At 47.3% G+C, this 16,218-nt stretch overlaps 1 protein-coding gene across 1 annotated transcript in view; it reads right to left on the bottom strand.

Annotated features, from left to right (window-relative positions):
- Positions 1-3,398, bottom strand: part of map2k6 (mitogen-activated protein kinase kinase 6) — a 30,252-nt gene extending 26,854 nt beyond the window's left edge. Inside the window, exon 1 of the mRNA XM_083994427.1 lies at positions 3,055-3,398. Coding sequence (XP_083850553.1) covers positions 3,055-3,145 — 91 coding nt within the window. The 5' untranslated portion in view covers positions 3,146-3,398. The remainder of the gene's footprint in view (positions 1-3,054) is intronic.
- Between the last annotated feature and the right edge of the window lie 12,820 nt (positions 3,399-16,218).

The following is a 16,218-nucleotide window of genomic DNA, read 5'->3' as shown; positions in this document are numbered from 1 at the left end:
ATGCTCTGAACAATTCTCCTGTTATTGCAGCAGAACTCGGCCTGGACGCAGACCAACAACAATCAGCTCGTCGAAACAGCAAAAATTTAGTATCAGAGAGAGCGGCTGAAAAAAACGAACGAACGCTGTCGCCTCCATTTGCATGACAAACGGGACGGGACGGTGGTGTTGTGTTGTGCAGCAGGCCAGGCAGGGGCAGGGGCGCGAGGGCCCGGCCGAGGCCCCACGAGCCCCCCTGACTGACTGACGCTCCACAGGCACAGTGCTGCAACAATAGTGGAGGCAGAAAGTGTCGGGGCCACACAGGCAGAAGAGGAGGAGGAGGAGGAGGAAGAGGAGGAGGAGGAGGAGGAGGAAGAGGAGAGAGAGAGACGTCGCTCAGTCTGGACAACATGTTTATTTCAGATCTGCAGCTCGGAGCTCGTTTCCTGCACCGGCTTCATGTCGGACACTAATTCTATGTTGCACACAGAGTCTGGATCAAACATCTGGTCACATCAGCACTGGCTCTATTTTTATCTAAGACTAAATCAAACTGAAACGGACTCACATTCATCATCATCATCAGCATCCTCATTTGCAAACACGTAGCAGAGTCTCCTCCTTGTTGCTCTGTTTTGGTCTCCACCAGCCATGCTAAACATGCTAAATGCTAAACATGCTAAATGCTAAACGCTAAAACAAACCGCTGGGTCTATTTTTTTATCATTTTTAGACAAAATCAAACCTGCACAAACTGAAATGGACTCACATTCATCATCATCATCCTCTTTGCAAACACAGAGCATCGTCTCCTCCTCCTTGTTGCTCTGTTTTGGTCTCCACCAGCCATGCTAAACATGCTAGATGCTAAACATGCTAGATGCTAAATGCTAAACAAACCGCTACGTTCACAAGCTAGATGCTAACTTTCAGTGTCTGCAGCATCAACAAAGTACAGACCGAGCTGAACACGTAACCATGACAATACAACTATCAAAACCAATCGCAATCGTCTTCATCCACTCTCATCATCATCATCATCAACAGACTCTCCGTCCCTTTTAAGGCCGCAGCGTCTTCTCTTTTATCGAGCTGCTAATAAAGATCCATTCAGATTGAATGTGTTTGGACTGACAGGTCGTCTGAAACCTGAGAGTTCACAGTTATGAATCAACAATTCAGAAACAAATATTTTGCATCTTTGATTGCTGTTTGACTAACGATTAGATCCTGACTGTTACAGCTGCAGCCAACGAGTCTCATCGATATCGATTATTTTTGCTCGTTGTTTCCTTTATGAATTGTTGAATCGTTCGGCCTGTAACATCTAGAAGCTGCAGAAATATAATATGAAAAAAGAAAAACAGAATTTGATTGATCTCTAATCAGCTGCCTGAGGTTTTTCTGTGTCTTGATCGATCGTCTTCACACAGGTTCTGTTTGACTGACAGGACGCTTCGTCACCATTTTGTCTTGTTTACACGTCCACTAACGGTCAGACGAGATGAGGAGAGAAGCTGATGAGGTGAACGATCAACTTATTGATTGACGGATGGAAGGATGGGAGGAAGAGGAGGAGGAGGAAGAGGAGGAGTACACATGAAACCAGAACAACCAAACATCAATGAAGACGGAAAAAGTCCCCGAACGCACTCATTCATGTCCAAACACAACACGATGTCTGTGATTTAATCATCACAGGACGAAGAAGAGGAGGCTGCAACAAGACGGTTCCTGTGTGGAGGAGGAGGAGGAGGAGGAGGAGGAGGAGGAGGAGGAGGAGGAGGAGGAGGGGGAAGAGGAGGACAACTGACTGTAGCAGATCAACACTGAGGCTCTGACCACCTCTTTCTCTGTCTCTCCTACCTGCTCAGTCCTGCACAGCCTCTCACTGCCTGTGTGTGTGTGTCTCTCTCTCTGTGTGTGTGTGTACAGTACACATGTGTGTCTGTGTGTGTGTGTTCTGCATGTTGTGCAATGAACCAGCCTCACTTTGGACTTCTTGGAAAACACAGTGAGGGGAGGAAAAAAAGCGGCGGAGCTGTTTGACTGCAGCTGTTTGTGTCTTGCAGGCTGCAGCAGCAGAGCTCCGAGTGTCAGGCTGCTGCTGCTGCTGTTTCTGTTTCTGTTTCTGCTGCAGGTTGTTGATAAAGTTGGGGTCAAAGTGTGACACACAAGCTTTCCTATGCATGCTGAGAGAGCTAGTGGACATGCACCCAGGGGTTTGACACATATCCAGTTGCGTGGACAGCAGAAGCAGCAGCTGATACTAACACGAACACACACACACAGTGGATTTGAATCGCTGCAGCTTGGAGCTCTCCAACTCTTCTATTCTTAGATTTTCATTTCCACAGACACAAATGTGCAGCAGCAGCAGCAGCAGCAGCAGCAGCAGCAGCAGCAGTAATAAACAGTACAAGTCCCGGAGCTCTGACAGCTGCAGGTTGTCACATCATGCACCAACCACCACCACACCGCCCTGCACGGCACCGAGTCCACCACCACGGCTTCCATTATTTACCATGACCAGGGGATAGTTAGGCAGCAGCAGCAGCAGGCGTGTGTGTGTCTGTGTGTGTGTATGTGTGTGTTTGTGTGTGTGCACGGGCGAACGAGTGTGCATCAACTCGTGCAGCAGCAGCAGCAGCAGAGTTGATCATAAAGAGTTGCAGTGTCCTTGTTGTCTATCTTGTGACTGTACTGAAGGCGCCCTGTGCTCAACATCCCCCGTCTGTCTGTGCCCTGCGAACAGCGTCAGTACGAGGAGAGTGAGTCCTCTACACACACACACACACACGTACACACACATTTATGCATACACGCACGCACGCACGCACACGCACATACACACACAGCATCGTCTTACCAGGAACTGTGCAAAGGGGAAGATCTTAAAACAGGAAATGCAACTGACCCTTCTAAACCATCGAACTTTAAAATGCACCGGCCGTGTTGGCGCTGCAGCCGTGCATGTTGCAAACCGTGCAGCAGCAGCAGCAGCAGCAGCAGCCGTGATTGTGTGTCGCTAGTTTTTTTTTTTTTGTGCACAGATCGGTTTCATATTCTTACCTCCCTTTGGCTGAGACATTTCCCCTTTGCTTTGATGAGGGGGAGGGGAAGCACAAAAGACTTTGCCTTCTTTCTCACTCCCTCCCTCCATCGCCCTCGCACTGGAGCTTCAGCGGCTCGCCTTTTGCAACAAAGATGCAAAATACAAGCCTCGATCTTCATGCACTTGGAGCCTTTTTGCGTCCGGAGCGTGCGTGTCCGTGCACGGAGCGCAGCTACAATTGCACAACCCGCTCAGGCGTCGGGAAAAGAGGGTAATTTTGCAATATGCACTGCAAAGAATTCTCCGCAGCACTTACATGATGGGCCAAGGCTGGCAGCTGAAAGCTCCTAACTTGGATCAGTGTGAGCCCTCTGCGAGAGAACGTTCTTCCTGCTTGGAGCGCAAAGCACGCTGGGAAACGTAGTTCTCTCGGTGCTACGGCTTTTTTTTTTTTCAAAGCAATGAGCTCGTTCACATCTGGTGGAAACAAAACAGGTTCTTTATGAAGGAGTCACGTTTTAGTTTTTGCTCAGGAAAACAATCTGATTCTTGCTTTATTGATCAGCTTCAGTTATTGATTTATTTACATAACCTAAAACATGTGATCAGCTGATACAATCTGATGCAATCTGGGTCAATACATTTATGATTTACAGTAAGAAGTCTTGCAGCAGAAAGGCCTGTTAAAGAGTTACAATGTTATTTATTATTTTATTAATAGAATGTTATAACTGATGCATTCATGTGTGAGCAGTATTTTAAAATTGGGGCATATTTACATGTTTATTTATGAGCTGATGATTCTGCCAAATTCTGATTAATAAAACCAGCTGAAACTGCAGATTTTTTAATTAATGCACATGAGTAAAAAGGGAAATATTTTTAGTTTAATGTTAATAAGCATAAAGTAATAGAAAATATTAATATTTAAGGACCTGAAACAAGTTCCTCAGTGCATGTTTTCATTTCTACCAAACAGGATTGAATGTCAATGTAGCTGTAATAATCCTATAGGCCTACAAGAATAATATATGAACACACTGAAAGTGATTTTACGTTGCATAAATAGATGCATTTCTATTCTGTGCTTTTATTTTGTAATTGCTGGGTGTTTTGTATTTATTTTCATTCATAAAATTGACTTCACTAACGTTAAAAACCTGAAATGTGAAGGGAAATTATCAAATCAGACGACAAGAACAATTTTCAGTTTAGTTTCAAAACTTCAGTAAAAATCTTTATTATTGATTAATAACAGTGAAACAATGCAACAGTGAATCTAACTACGGTTCTGGTGTGAGGTTACAGGTTTGTGGACAACTTTATGACTAAAATAAAAATGAATAAACTGAGCGAACGTGTGAAGCTCAGTGAACAACAACAAAGTGGTGAAAAATACAAACAAACTGTTGAGTTACATCTGACTGTTGTTTTAACATTTTAATGACTTTTATTCAGATTATGATGAATTAAACAAGAGTCACAGGAGGAGGACGTCACCTAAACACCAGATCAGTGTTTACCGGCTCAGACTGACCCCTGAGGTGTCGATGGGATGAAGTAGCACCAATATACAGTATATGTAAAAAACAAAACTACAGATTCAACTAGATACAAAGAAAATGTGGCAGAAGCAGAAACTTGAGGTTGAAGGAGAACGGCTGCTGATGCATGAAAAGACCAAAAACCAAACATTTCTGAATATTAAAGGGACAACGAGGAGTTTGTATTTGGTTATAAAAAAAAGTCTCATATCAATGTGGATGAATCTATGTTACCACTTGTTAATGCGTCAATTTTCGATAAACATATCGTTTTGTCTTTGTCGTTATTTTGTTATTAATATTTAGTGGTCGACTCGTCCAGCATTTCCTACTTTCCTAGCGAATAACGCCACCGGATCGCCGTTTATGGTCGGAACTACGACGGTATCTGATCGTCTTCGAACCTCCGACTTTCATTCTTGATCAATTAAAACATTCTTGGCAAATGTTTTCGCCTTCGTCCGTCTTGCACCGGTCCAAGAATTTCATTGTGCGTGCGGAGGCTCATGGGAAAACACTTTGCTTTCCAAAACTCCTCGTTGTCCCTTTAACAGCTCAGAAATATGAAATTATTATTTTTTTTATAAAAACACAGAGGGATGTTTTAGAGCAGGTGGAAACTGAAGCTTTTAGAAAACGTCGCTGAAACAGGAAGAAATGTTATGTATTTGCTCGGGTCTATTTTCAACGGCGGATGGATCTACATTTGGTGAGTGAAGCCAAAGATACTGATACATGAGACTTGTGATCGACTCTCGCTCTGGTTTGTTAGTTGCCCAATGAAAACAGCAGGAAGAGAAGACAGAGGAGACAGACGTCATCATCACACATGAGGAGGATCCAGGTCCAAGTCCCCATGATGTGACATGAAGCTTCAGAGGGTCGGACTAGGGACGTCATGATTACTTGTTTTCACAATTAATCACGGTATTAAACGCCACAATTATTTAATCGTAAAGATTCCTAAATACCGTCACTTTCACAAAAAATTGATGTTGGAACCTTATTGGCAGATGTGCGCAAAAATAAAGGTAAATGCACAGATACTGGTCCATTTAACTAACGTAACATTGAATTGGTAGGAATTTAAATGTTAGCGTGTCATTTGTAATTAAAAAAAAAAGCAAAACAAAAAATAAACAAACATTTGGTATAGATGACAATTCATGACCTGAATATTTCAAACACTTCCCCTGGGGATTAAGAATTGGTCATAAATTAAAGGGATAGTTCGAGATTTGCACCGGTGTCAATGCAAATTGCGCGAGATTTGGACGGATCAGGAAGAGCAGTGCTGGGAGCTTCCGCTACAAACAAGCTTAAAATATAGACATATTTAATTTTTTTCAGAGCAATTTCTCATGTCGGGGCTTCAATACAAGAGGGACATTACATACGAGTAGCTACTATGGAGGTATTTTGATGTTTTTTGGTGTGTCTTTTTGGACGAAGATGGAGGACTCTGAAACTTCTCCCAGCCCTTAGTCGACATGAGGGTGAGTAGATAATGAGTGAAATTTGAATTTTGGGTGAACTATCCCTTTAATGCATAATAATCGTGATAATCGTAGTACCGTGATTATTTCTCTGACAATAATCGTACCGAGAAAGTTTATAATCGTGACATCCCGAGGTTGGACTGAGGTGAGGAGGAGGAGGAGGAGGAGGAGGAGGAGGAGGAGGAGGAAGAAGAGGAGGAGGAGGAGCGGTCAGTTCTTGGAGGTGATGAGGCTCTGGTACATCGGCTTCACCACGATGTGCAGCAGCAGCGAGCTGTCCATCAGGTACTCGGAGGTGCGGCGGTAGAGGTCGGCCTCGGCCAGGAAGTCTCCGTTCTCCTCGGTGCTCTGGTGGAAGTTGTAGACGTGCTTCACCACCGCTTTCCCCCGCTGCTCCGCCATCACCAGCACCGTCTTCTGGAAGTTCACGCCGGCGAAGTCCGCGCTGGACGTGGCCGGCGTGATGATGATGCGCGGCCGCCCGCCCTCGACGCGCGTGGGCTGCATGGCGCCCGTCTCGGTGTACATGGGCCTCATGCTGAGCGGCAGCCAGCGCGGCGAGAACAGCGCGTTCCACGTCACGCGCTTGCTGGCGTCGTGGCCGCTCGGCCCCAGCTGCGTCTGGAAGCTGATGCTGCGGTCGTCGCGCGTGGGGTTGCCGATCACCCACGGCGACCCCCACGCCGCCGAGAGGTAGTTCCTCGGCACGAAGAGGCTGCAGTTCACGTCGAAGTACTTGGCCATGTGCAGCGGCGAGGCCGAGTGGAACTGGTAGGACATGTAGAGGAGGTCGCGCACCGACTCCTGGTAGCGAGCTAGCACCGCGGACTGGGTCTGCAGGCGGAACAGCTCGCGCGGCGGCATCATGGCGTAGCGCACGGCTCGGAGCGCGTTCTCCGCCGTCAGGCCGTCCGGCTCGTTGTGGATGATCCAGGCCTCCAGCGCGGCGAACAGCTCCATCTCGCTCTGCAGCACGAGGTCGGAGCGGCGCAGCAGCGACATGAGCAGCCGGCTGCTGACGCTCGGCCACTCGCCGCTCTGCAGCGCCGCCGTCAGGTTCCAGGCCAGGAAGCGCAGGCAGCTGTCGCGCAGCGCCGCGTCGCCCGCCTGCAGCGCGTACTCGTACCAGCCCGCCACGTGGCCGGGTGAGTCGCGCGCCAGGTTCTGGGTCATGTAGTGGGTGACGCCCTGCTGCAGAGCCGCCACCTGGTACTTGGAAGCCAGTTTGTGCAGAGCGACGGCCTGATCCAGACGCAGAGAAACCTCCCCGCAGTACAGATACCTGCAGAGACACAGCACAAGCACAGGTCAGAGAGCAGCCGCACCGCCACACATTCAGCCTAGGACTGTTCGATTAATTAATTTGAAATCGTAATCGCGATTATTTGGAATTGTAAAAAACGTTTTTTTTTAATTGTAAAAATCAATTTTTTACTCTAACTAGGGTAATTACGGTTAGCCCCCGTTCATGAATCTGGGCTGCGCTAAATTATGGTAATGACTTTCCGCCTCCTTCCTCCCATCACGCTCTCCCACTGCTCTCCCCACACACTGTAAACAAGCATGTCGGCATTCTGCTATGACCAGTGAGGATTTCGTTGCCAAAAAGACCAACGGCCCTTTTCCACTACACAGTTACAGCTCTCACGGTCCATTAGGTCCATTTAAAAAGACACAAACAGCACACAAAATAGTTTGTCATTTAACAAAAAAATCATAATCGTAATCGATTTTTCAGAGAAGAAAATCAAGATTTTATTTTTGTGCTAAATCGAACAGCCCTAATTCAGCCTGTTCACTGCTTCACAGGAAACATATTCTGCCCCTTTTACACAAATTAAAATAGTTCCCAGGTGCCTTAAAGCAGCAGTAAGCGATCCAGAGGTTTTGGCTAACTTCCTGTCAGCCGATGGAGTTAGCAGTCCCCGCCCTCGTCCCTACGTCACCACATTCACGCGCATCCCTTGGCTGCACACACAGAGAGGACTGCCCCTTTATGCCGTTCTCTCTCCTCATTGGATAAAGGTTGTAGGATACAAGGAAAGTTTTCTCCTCGGCTCACAGCAGAGCAGAGTGACTGACAGACCCGTGTTTCAGACCAAACACTCTATGTAAGTGATTGCTGTCGGAAGATAGAACTATTTAAGACTTATATTAACACAAATATTCCGCTTACTTCTGCTTTAAAGTCATGTCTGAGACATTCAGTCAAAACCCCCCAAGGATCTGTCTGTTCAGAACGGCTGGTTTCAGTGCCTGTCCCTTTAAATGCAAATGAGCCACTGCTCACCAGGCCACGCCCCCTTCTACTGGTACCAGGTCGGGGTGGGATTATGCAAATTTGAAAACTAATGACATCATTGGATGACAATTGAGGGAACAGCTGGTAAAACCACATGGATTTCAACCTCAGGAGATTTTTTTTGTCAATTCTCACATTCTGGGGACCGGAAGGCAAACAGCCAAATATATGTTAAAGAGCCTTCAAAAAGTGATATTTCTAAAGTATGTCTCCTTCAAAGCTGCATTCGTCTGTTCTCAACCACTAGGGGGCAGAAGAATGTCACAACTCTGTGAAAGGAGGTGAGGCCGGACGCGTCTGACAGGAAACCAGGGAAGTTGTAAAAAAGCAAAACAATGAGATAAAAGAGGCGGAAAAACACAATAGAGCTGCAGAGTTCAGAGAATAATCACTGTGGACACAATCAACTGATCAGTAGATAGTGTGAAAGGACTTTCCTGCTGGAAAATACTTTTATTTTGAAATTCTGTGAGTTGAAAACATGGAGAAGAAGAGGTGGAGGTGGTTGTGTGTAGGTGGAGATCAGATATATGTGTTCACCACAGCTGACCGTCTGTAGGTCCGTCTCATCCAGGGATGGGAATAACGGCGTTATAAAACAACAGCACTACTTTTTTAGTAAAGAGTAATCCAAAAAATAGTGACTGACAATAAAATGTGCCGTTACTTGGCTCAAAAAGTTCTGCCACAAAATTATACACCCGTTAAAGTGTACGTTATATACACATTTTTTTCAGTCCATCTAGCCAGAAAAATTTTATTAAAAAAAAGGTAACGCAATAGTTAATAATAATAATAATAATACATTTTTATTTCTATAGCGCTTTTCGAAATACTCGAAGTCGCTTTGCATAGAAAACAAACAGGATAAAATAATAGGTTACAGCATGAAATAGATAGAAATAACACAATAGAAATGAACAACATATGAGTAACTTTTCTTGGTAATTAGTTACTTTCATAATGTAGTAATTCAGAGTTACTTTTGGCCGAAGGTAACTACTCTAATTACTTTTTTTTTTAGGGTTATAGTGAGGAGGTTAGGGGGGGGAGTCCAAGTTATTTGACATACTTGAGCATTTTATTTTAAAAAGTAACGCAATAGTTACTTTTCTTGGTAATTAATTGATTTTATAACGTAGTAATTCACTTACCTTTGGGGGGAAGTACTGTAACTATTAACTATAACTACTTATTTTTTATACTTTTTTAAGGGTTATGGTTCGGAGGTTAGGGGACGAGTCCAAGTGAATTTGACATATAACGCAATAGTTACGTTTTCTGGTAATTAGTTACTTTTACAATGTAGTATTTCAGTTACTTTAGGAGGAATGTACTTATGACTACTTTTTTAAAGTAACGTGCCCAACGCCGGTCTCATCCAGAGGTCATCCCCTCTCACCTGATGAACTTGTCGAACACGCCGGCGCACTCGGAGCTCTCGGTCAGCACCAGCGTGCTGCCGTTGCGGCCGAGCAGCAGCTCCTCGAACACGGGGCTCTGCAGGCTGAGCAGCAGCGTGTGCGCCGCGATCAGCTTCACCTCGTCCGCGCTCGGCGTCTCCACGCGCAGGGACACGTCGCTGCCGTTGCCCTGGAGCAGCAGCGCCTCCAGCCGCTGCACCAGCGTCGGCGAGTGGCTGATGGTGTCCGCGCTGCCGCCGCCGCCGTCGCCGCCGCCGTCCACCCGCAGCGTCCCTGGAGGAAAGGTATCCAAAATGGTGAAGATAATTCTTATTATGGGAAATATACACAAGAATAAATGGAAAAACAGCAAACCCACCATAAACATTTTTTTTTTCATGTCTTGCCTCACTCCCGAGTCCATGACCAGCAGATAGACACCATCCTTTCGACTGTGTGTGCAGTAACAAGGGAGATACGGGCAGAGTTGGCGCACCGCTAATTAGCTTAGCTCAAACACTGGAAGTGTATGGGTAGAGTTAGCCTGCCTCCTACCCAAGCCGAAATCAGCAGTCAGAAGCTGATTTCATTTTAGCTCCAAACTCTGTAAATACATCACTTTATCAACATTTCAAACATTTTTAGGCGAGAAAGTAGCCGTTTAGATCAGCAGTGTGTCGTTAATTTGTCTAAATACCAGCTGTTTACAATTTTGTTCGGACGAATTCAACGCTACTCAAGCTAGCTGTTGTGACCAACGCACTTCCGGTTACTTTCACAAAATAAAACACCCGTAGCCCTTTACATACAGAAAACCATGACGATAGAATTTGTGCTTTTACTTTGAAACAGGAAGCTAACCTACCCTCGATGTAGCTAGCTTGAACCAAAATAAACCGTCTTTGCTTGAACCCTCCGTTTTGACCGATCTCGTCCCGTTAGCGGCATTTGACCGCTCAAGATGCCTTACCGGAGAGTTTTGTCAGCTCTGAGACGAAGATCGGCCCGCCGGTTTCCGTTTAGAGTTGCTGAAGAGTTTCTCTGATGACTTTAGGTGGAGGCAGGCTAACACTACCCATACACTTCCAGTGTTTGAGCTAAGCTAATTAGCGACTTTAGGTGGAGGCAGGCTAACACTACCCATACACTTCCAGTGTTTGAGCTAAGCTAATTACGGGCGATACGGCTCTATCTCCCTTGTTACTGCACGCACAGTGGAAAGGATGGTGTCTATCTGCTGGTCATGGACTCGGGAGTGAGGCAAGACATGAAAATTTTTTTTTGGTGTATCCCTTAAAAAATGAAATTAAAAACTATACATCCCTAAAGGTAGCCTATTATCGGAAGAAAATCGGTCTATAAATGAATTATATAAAACAATGACAAAGTCTCTTGCTTTTTAAGTTACAATCCTGTGTTCTTTTAACACGCTAAAAGCACTTTTGTTGAAATGTCAACCCCTGTGATTATTTTATTTCATTTTATTTGATCTTGTTAATGTGTTGTAAGCTTGTAGTGTTTCAAATGCAAGCAAATGTTTCCTCAAATGAGTTTTTGTAAATTGATGTGTATTTCAAATTGAAATGCACGGTAAATTGTGATGTGAAATAAAGTTTGGGAGAGAGATGGATAGATAGAGATCAGAGTGAAGGAAGTTCCCTGAGTTTCCTGATCGGAGGTCAGATGAGAGTTATTGATCAGGACAAACTGTGGGTCAGTGTCACTCTGATCAGATCTATGTCATCGATCGGTGCAGCTCGTCTGGTTAATGAAGGATTGTGGGTCACGTTTAATTAAAGCGGTTATGGCACATACACAGCATCACCCCCACCCCTCCTCCTCCTCCTCCTCCTCCTCCTCCACCCTGCAGGCTTCACTGCTGCTCCGACTGTAACTCATACTATCAGATTTAATGCACTTTGTCTTTCTCAGTCTTGATAAACACACACATACACATTTAAATCTCAGTCTGGACTAAAGTTACAGTCTGTCTGATGATAAAAACTCTCCCTCAGTCTCTATAAGGTTTTTTATTTTGAACATGAAAACCTCAGAAACACTTCTCAGTGTAAACCAGCAGAACAAACACGTTGAACCAAACAGACGTTTAATAACTGAACAGTAAAGACTCTGTTACAATCATTATCATCTTTCTTTTCTCTCTTATTAAGTGTTTCAGCAGGTATGTTTGTAATGTGCATGAACCAGAACTTTAAATACTTTAAAATCTGCACTGAGCTGAACAAAGTGATGCGTTTACTGTCATGAGTTAGAAATCCCTCTGTAATTACTGTCATCGCTCTGAAGACACATCAAAAGCTCATTTTCACACTTTTGCCTCCGGCTTCACTCCACTTCACTTCTCTTCACTTCTCTCTCTCTGACTGCAGATTAAACTGAACTCTGGACTCACCTGCAGCAGCTGCGTCCAGCTGCAGACACAGGCCCAGCAGCAGCAGAAACATCCCAGCATGCACCTGCACAGCGTGTTTCTCCATCTCCTCGTCTTCTTTTCCTTCTCTGCGTCCGTCTGCTTCGCTGTGCAGGACGACGGTGTCTCTCTGTTTGTCTGTGTGTGTGTGTGTGGATGTGGGACAGGGGCTTCTCCTCTCCTCTCCTCTCCTCTTAACACACACACACACACACACACGTTCACACACTCAGAACTTCATCGATTGGTGGGTGGAAACAGGCCTGGGTTGTTGCCATGGCGACCACTTTGATTCCGACTTTCCTATCCTTGGGTATCAACGGCTGCTGTGTGTGACATTGATCCGCTGCAGAGGCCTATAAACACTGCAAAAACTCAAAATCTTTCCAAGAATATTTGTCTTATTTCTTGTCAAAATGTCTCATTTCTAGTCAAAACTAATCTCTTTCCACTTAAAATAAGACTCATCACCTAAAAATTAACTTGTTCTTAGATCATTTTCACTTGTTTCAAACTAATTTTTGTAACAGGCGGAAACTGCCTGTGTTGACTCTCAAGCGCTACTCAGAGGAGCAAACCAGACACCAAGACACCAGAACTGTAAAAAAAAGCAGTCTCTTTATTTGCACAACAATGGATAAAAAAGTCTATGGTCTAGAGGAGGAAGGGGGGGGGGTTTAAAGGGCAAAGGTGAGTCCAAACCATCCAGGCAAAGGGGGGGGGGGGGGGGGGGGGGCAGGGTTGCAGGGTACGGGTCGGGTCTCTCTCTGTGTCTCTCTCTCTCTCTCTCTGTGTCTCCACTGGAGGTGTAGGGTCCAGTTCTTTTACTCTCAGTTGCTGCTTTTGGGGCTCCACTGTGACCCAGAATCAGCCAGAGGTTGCTACGGCCCGACTACACGATGATGGCATCCTATTAGGGCAACAGCACACAAAAATCCCAACGCTGGTGAAGGCAGGCAAAAACACACAAAAAGAAAACAGGTAAGGCAAATCACACTTAAGGTTGGGTCCCGCAACACTCCACTAGACAGCCAGGGTGATGGAGTGGGCACAGCAGTTCATTCTCATGAGCAGAGAGTAATGTGGTTGAGAGAGAGACACTTAGCTCCGTACTGATCCTTTGTCTCCGTCCTGCTTCGGCTCCTCCAAGCTCCACCACACCTTCAGCTCCCAGTCCTCTCCACGACCAGCTCTGCTCCCCGTGTGTTCTGTGATCTGCCCTCGAATCCCATACCTGAAGGTATATAAAAACACACCCACACACAGCTTGTGGCCCAATCGTCACACAGTCTAGTCACTGCACACCTGCAGCACATCAGGTTTGATGGGTGAGTCAATGAGAGCTTGATTGCTTGTGTATTGATTGCAGCTGAGGGCGGCCATCTTGGTGCACCAGGTAAGTCCTCCCCTGGGACTCTGGAGGCGGCCATCTTGGGTACACCAGGTAAGTCTTCCCCTAGGAACCTCCCTCCCCCATACTTTGGTTCCCCATAGTCACCCCGTGACATCCTCCCCCACTAATTGGTTCTAGTCCCTAGAACTAGTATTTAGGAGGCCCAGTTACCATACCTCTCGGGGGGCCTGCCTTGGGTGTCGCGTTGGGAGCGACGAGGCTGTGGTGGGGGGTCCCTCCCTTCTGCAGCTGGTTCAGGGCCCACAGGGACCAATGCCCACGCCATCAAAGGTCGTGGTAGGACATCTGGATTGGCCTGTCCTTCTCTTGTAGTTGTTGGGTAGTTGGGGCAGGGTCGGAGCTGGTTGCGGTGCAGTACACGGTCTGGGCCTGGCTTCCCTTCCGGTCGTATCGTGTAGACAGGTAGGTCTGGTCCACGGCGGCCAACCACCACATAGGGTGTAGGTTCCCACCTGTCGCTCAACTTGCCTTTGCCTTGTCGTCGATTGTCTCGGACCAGGACCCGCTCTCCAGGGAGCAGCGGGCAGTCGTGGGCTGTTCGGTCATACAGGCGCTTGTTCCTGGCAGCAGCCCCTGCCAAATGTTCAGATACCCGTTGATAGGCAGAGTGAAGTCGTTGATGGTGTTGGCTCACCCACTCTGATGCACTCTGGGCTCCATCCGGCTGTCCTGCGCCTAAGAGCAGATCAATGGGTAGGCGCACATGCCTCCCGAACATCAGGTAAGTGGGGGCATAGCCCGTAGTGCTGTGAACGGTATTATTATAAGCTTGCAATAAGGAGGGGAGATGATCCACCCACCTGTTCTGTTGTTCGGCTTCCAGGGTCCCCAACAGGCTCAACAGGGTCTGGTTGAACCTCTCGCACCCTCCATTCCCCTGTGGGTGGTATGGCGTGGTGTGGGTCTTCCGGCACCCGTAAAGCTGACACAGCTCTCGAATCAGTTGCGATTCAAAGTTTGGGCCCTGGTCCGAGTGCAGGACCTCAGGGCACCCAAAGGGTTGGAACACCCCACCCCACAGGGCCCTGGCAGTGGTGGAGGCGGTCTGGTCCGTCGTGGGGATGGCCCAGGCATATTTTGTAAATAAGTCTGTGACCACCAGGATGTTCTGGTAGCGATCGGTCGGCCGACTCAGGCTCAAAAAGTCCATGGCAACAATGTGGAGGGGGGCCTTGGGCAGCACGGGGACCAAGGGGGCTTTACTATCTCGCCTTACTTTGAAGAGCACACATCGTGGGCAGCCTTGGATGTATGTGTTTACAGACATCTCCATCTTTGGCCAATAGAAGTTCCTCCTCACCAGAGACAGTGTCCTCTCCTGGCCTTGGTGGCCCATCTGTGTGTGGTAGGCCCCTAGGAGAGACTGGATCTGGGGTTGCGGCACAACTATCTGGAACACAACATCATGAGTCACTTCATCGTGCACAGAACGACAAATTACCCCCTCACGTAGACTCAGCCTACCCCACTGGCTCAGTAGTTGCTTCACCGTTGGTGTCTGTGCCCTCCTCTCTGCAGCTGGGGGTAGGGCACCACGCTCCAGGTAGGTTGAGACTGTGGCCAGGTCGTTGTCGCTCCCCTGCAACTCCCTCCAACGGTGTGGGTCCCACCCCCAGCTAGCAGGGACAACGTCATTGCTCGACCCTGGTGCTTCCACCACCCCTACCAGAAGCTCATCAGGCCGAGTGGGTGGAGTTGGGACTTGGGAGACTGCAGCTGCAACAGGGAGCCTGGAAAGCACATCAGCATTAGTATGTTCTCGCCCTGGTCGATAGCGTATCTCGTAGTCGTAATTGGCCAGCTGCGCCACCCAGCGCTGTTCCACAGCTCCCAGCTTAGCTGTCTGCAAATGGACAAGAGGATTATTATCGGTCACCACAATTACCTTGCTGCCCCATAGGTAATCTTTAAACTTTTCACTCATAGCCCACTTCATGGCCAGGAGCTCCAGTTTAAAGGAACTATAGTTGGAATCGTTCCTCTCTGCTGGGTGAAGGCTGCGGCTCGCATATGCGATGACTCTCTCCTCCCCTCCCTGTTGCTGGGCAAGCACTGCACCCAACCCAGTGTTACTTGCATCAGTGTAGACAACAAAGGGTTGTGAGAAATCAGCGTAGGCGAGGATTGGAGCCTGCAGCAGCTCAAGTTTGAGCCTCTGGAAGGCTGCATCACACTCAGGGCTCCATGCCACAGGAGGCGACCCCCGACCCCGAGGACGGCCATTTCCCACCAGGAGTGCATTCAGGGGCTTGGCAATTTTTGAAAAGTTCTTGATAAAGCGCCTGTAGTATCCCACAAATCCCAAAAAAGCCCGCACTTGCCTGACTGTTTTGGGAGGTTGCCACTCTTGAACTGCCACCACCTTGGCCGGATCTGGGGAGACACCTTGGTGGCTGACACAGTGCCCCAGAAACTTCACCTCTTTCCGAAACAGCTGGCACTTTTCTGGCCGCAGCTTCAAACCATATTTCTCCATGGCCTGGAATACTTCTTCGAGGTGCCGGAGGTGGGAGGGGAAATCTGGAGAGAAAACAATCACATCGTCAAGGTACACCAAGGTGGAATCAACCAGCTGCCCCCCCAAGCAC

The sequence above is a fragment of the Trachurus trachurus genome (genome assembly GCF_905171665.1).
Source record: "Trachurus trachurus genome assembly, chromosome: 19".
NCBI lineage: Eukaryota > Metazoa > Chordata > Actinopteri > Carangiformes > Carangidae > Trachurus > Trachurus trachurus.
This window is presented reverse-complemented; position numbering and strand designations above follow the sequence as displayed.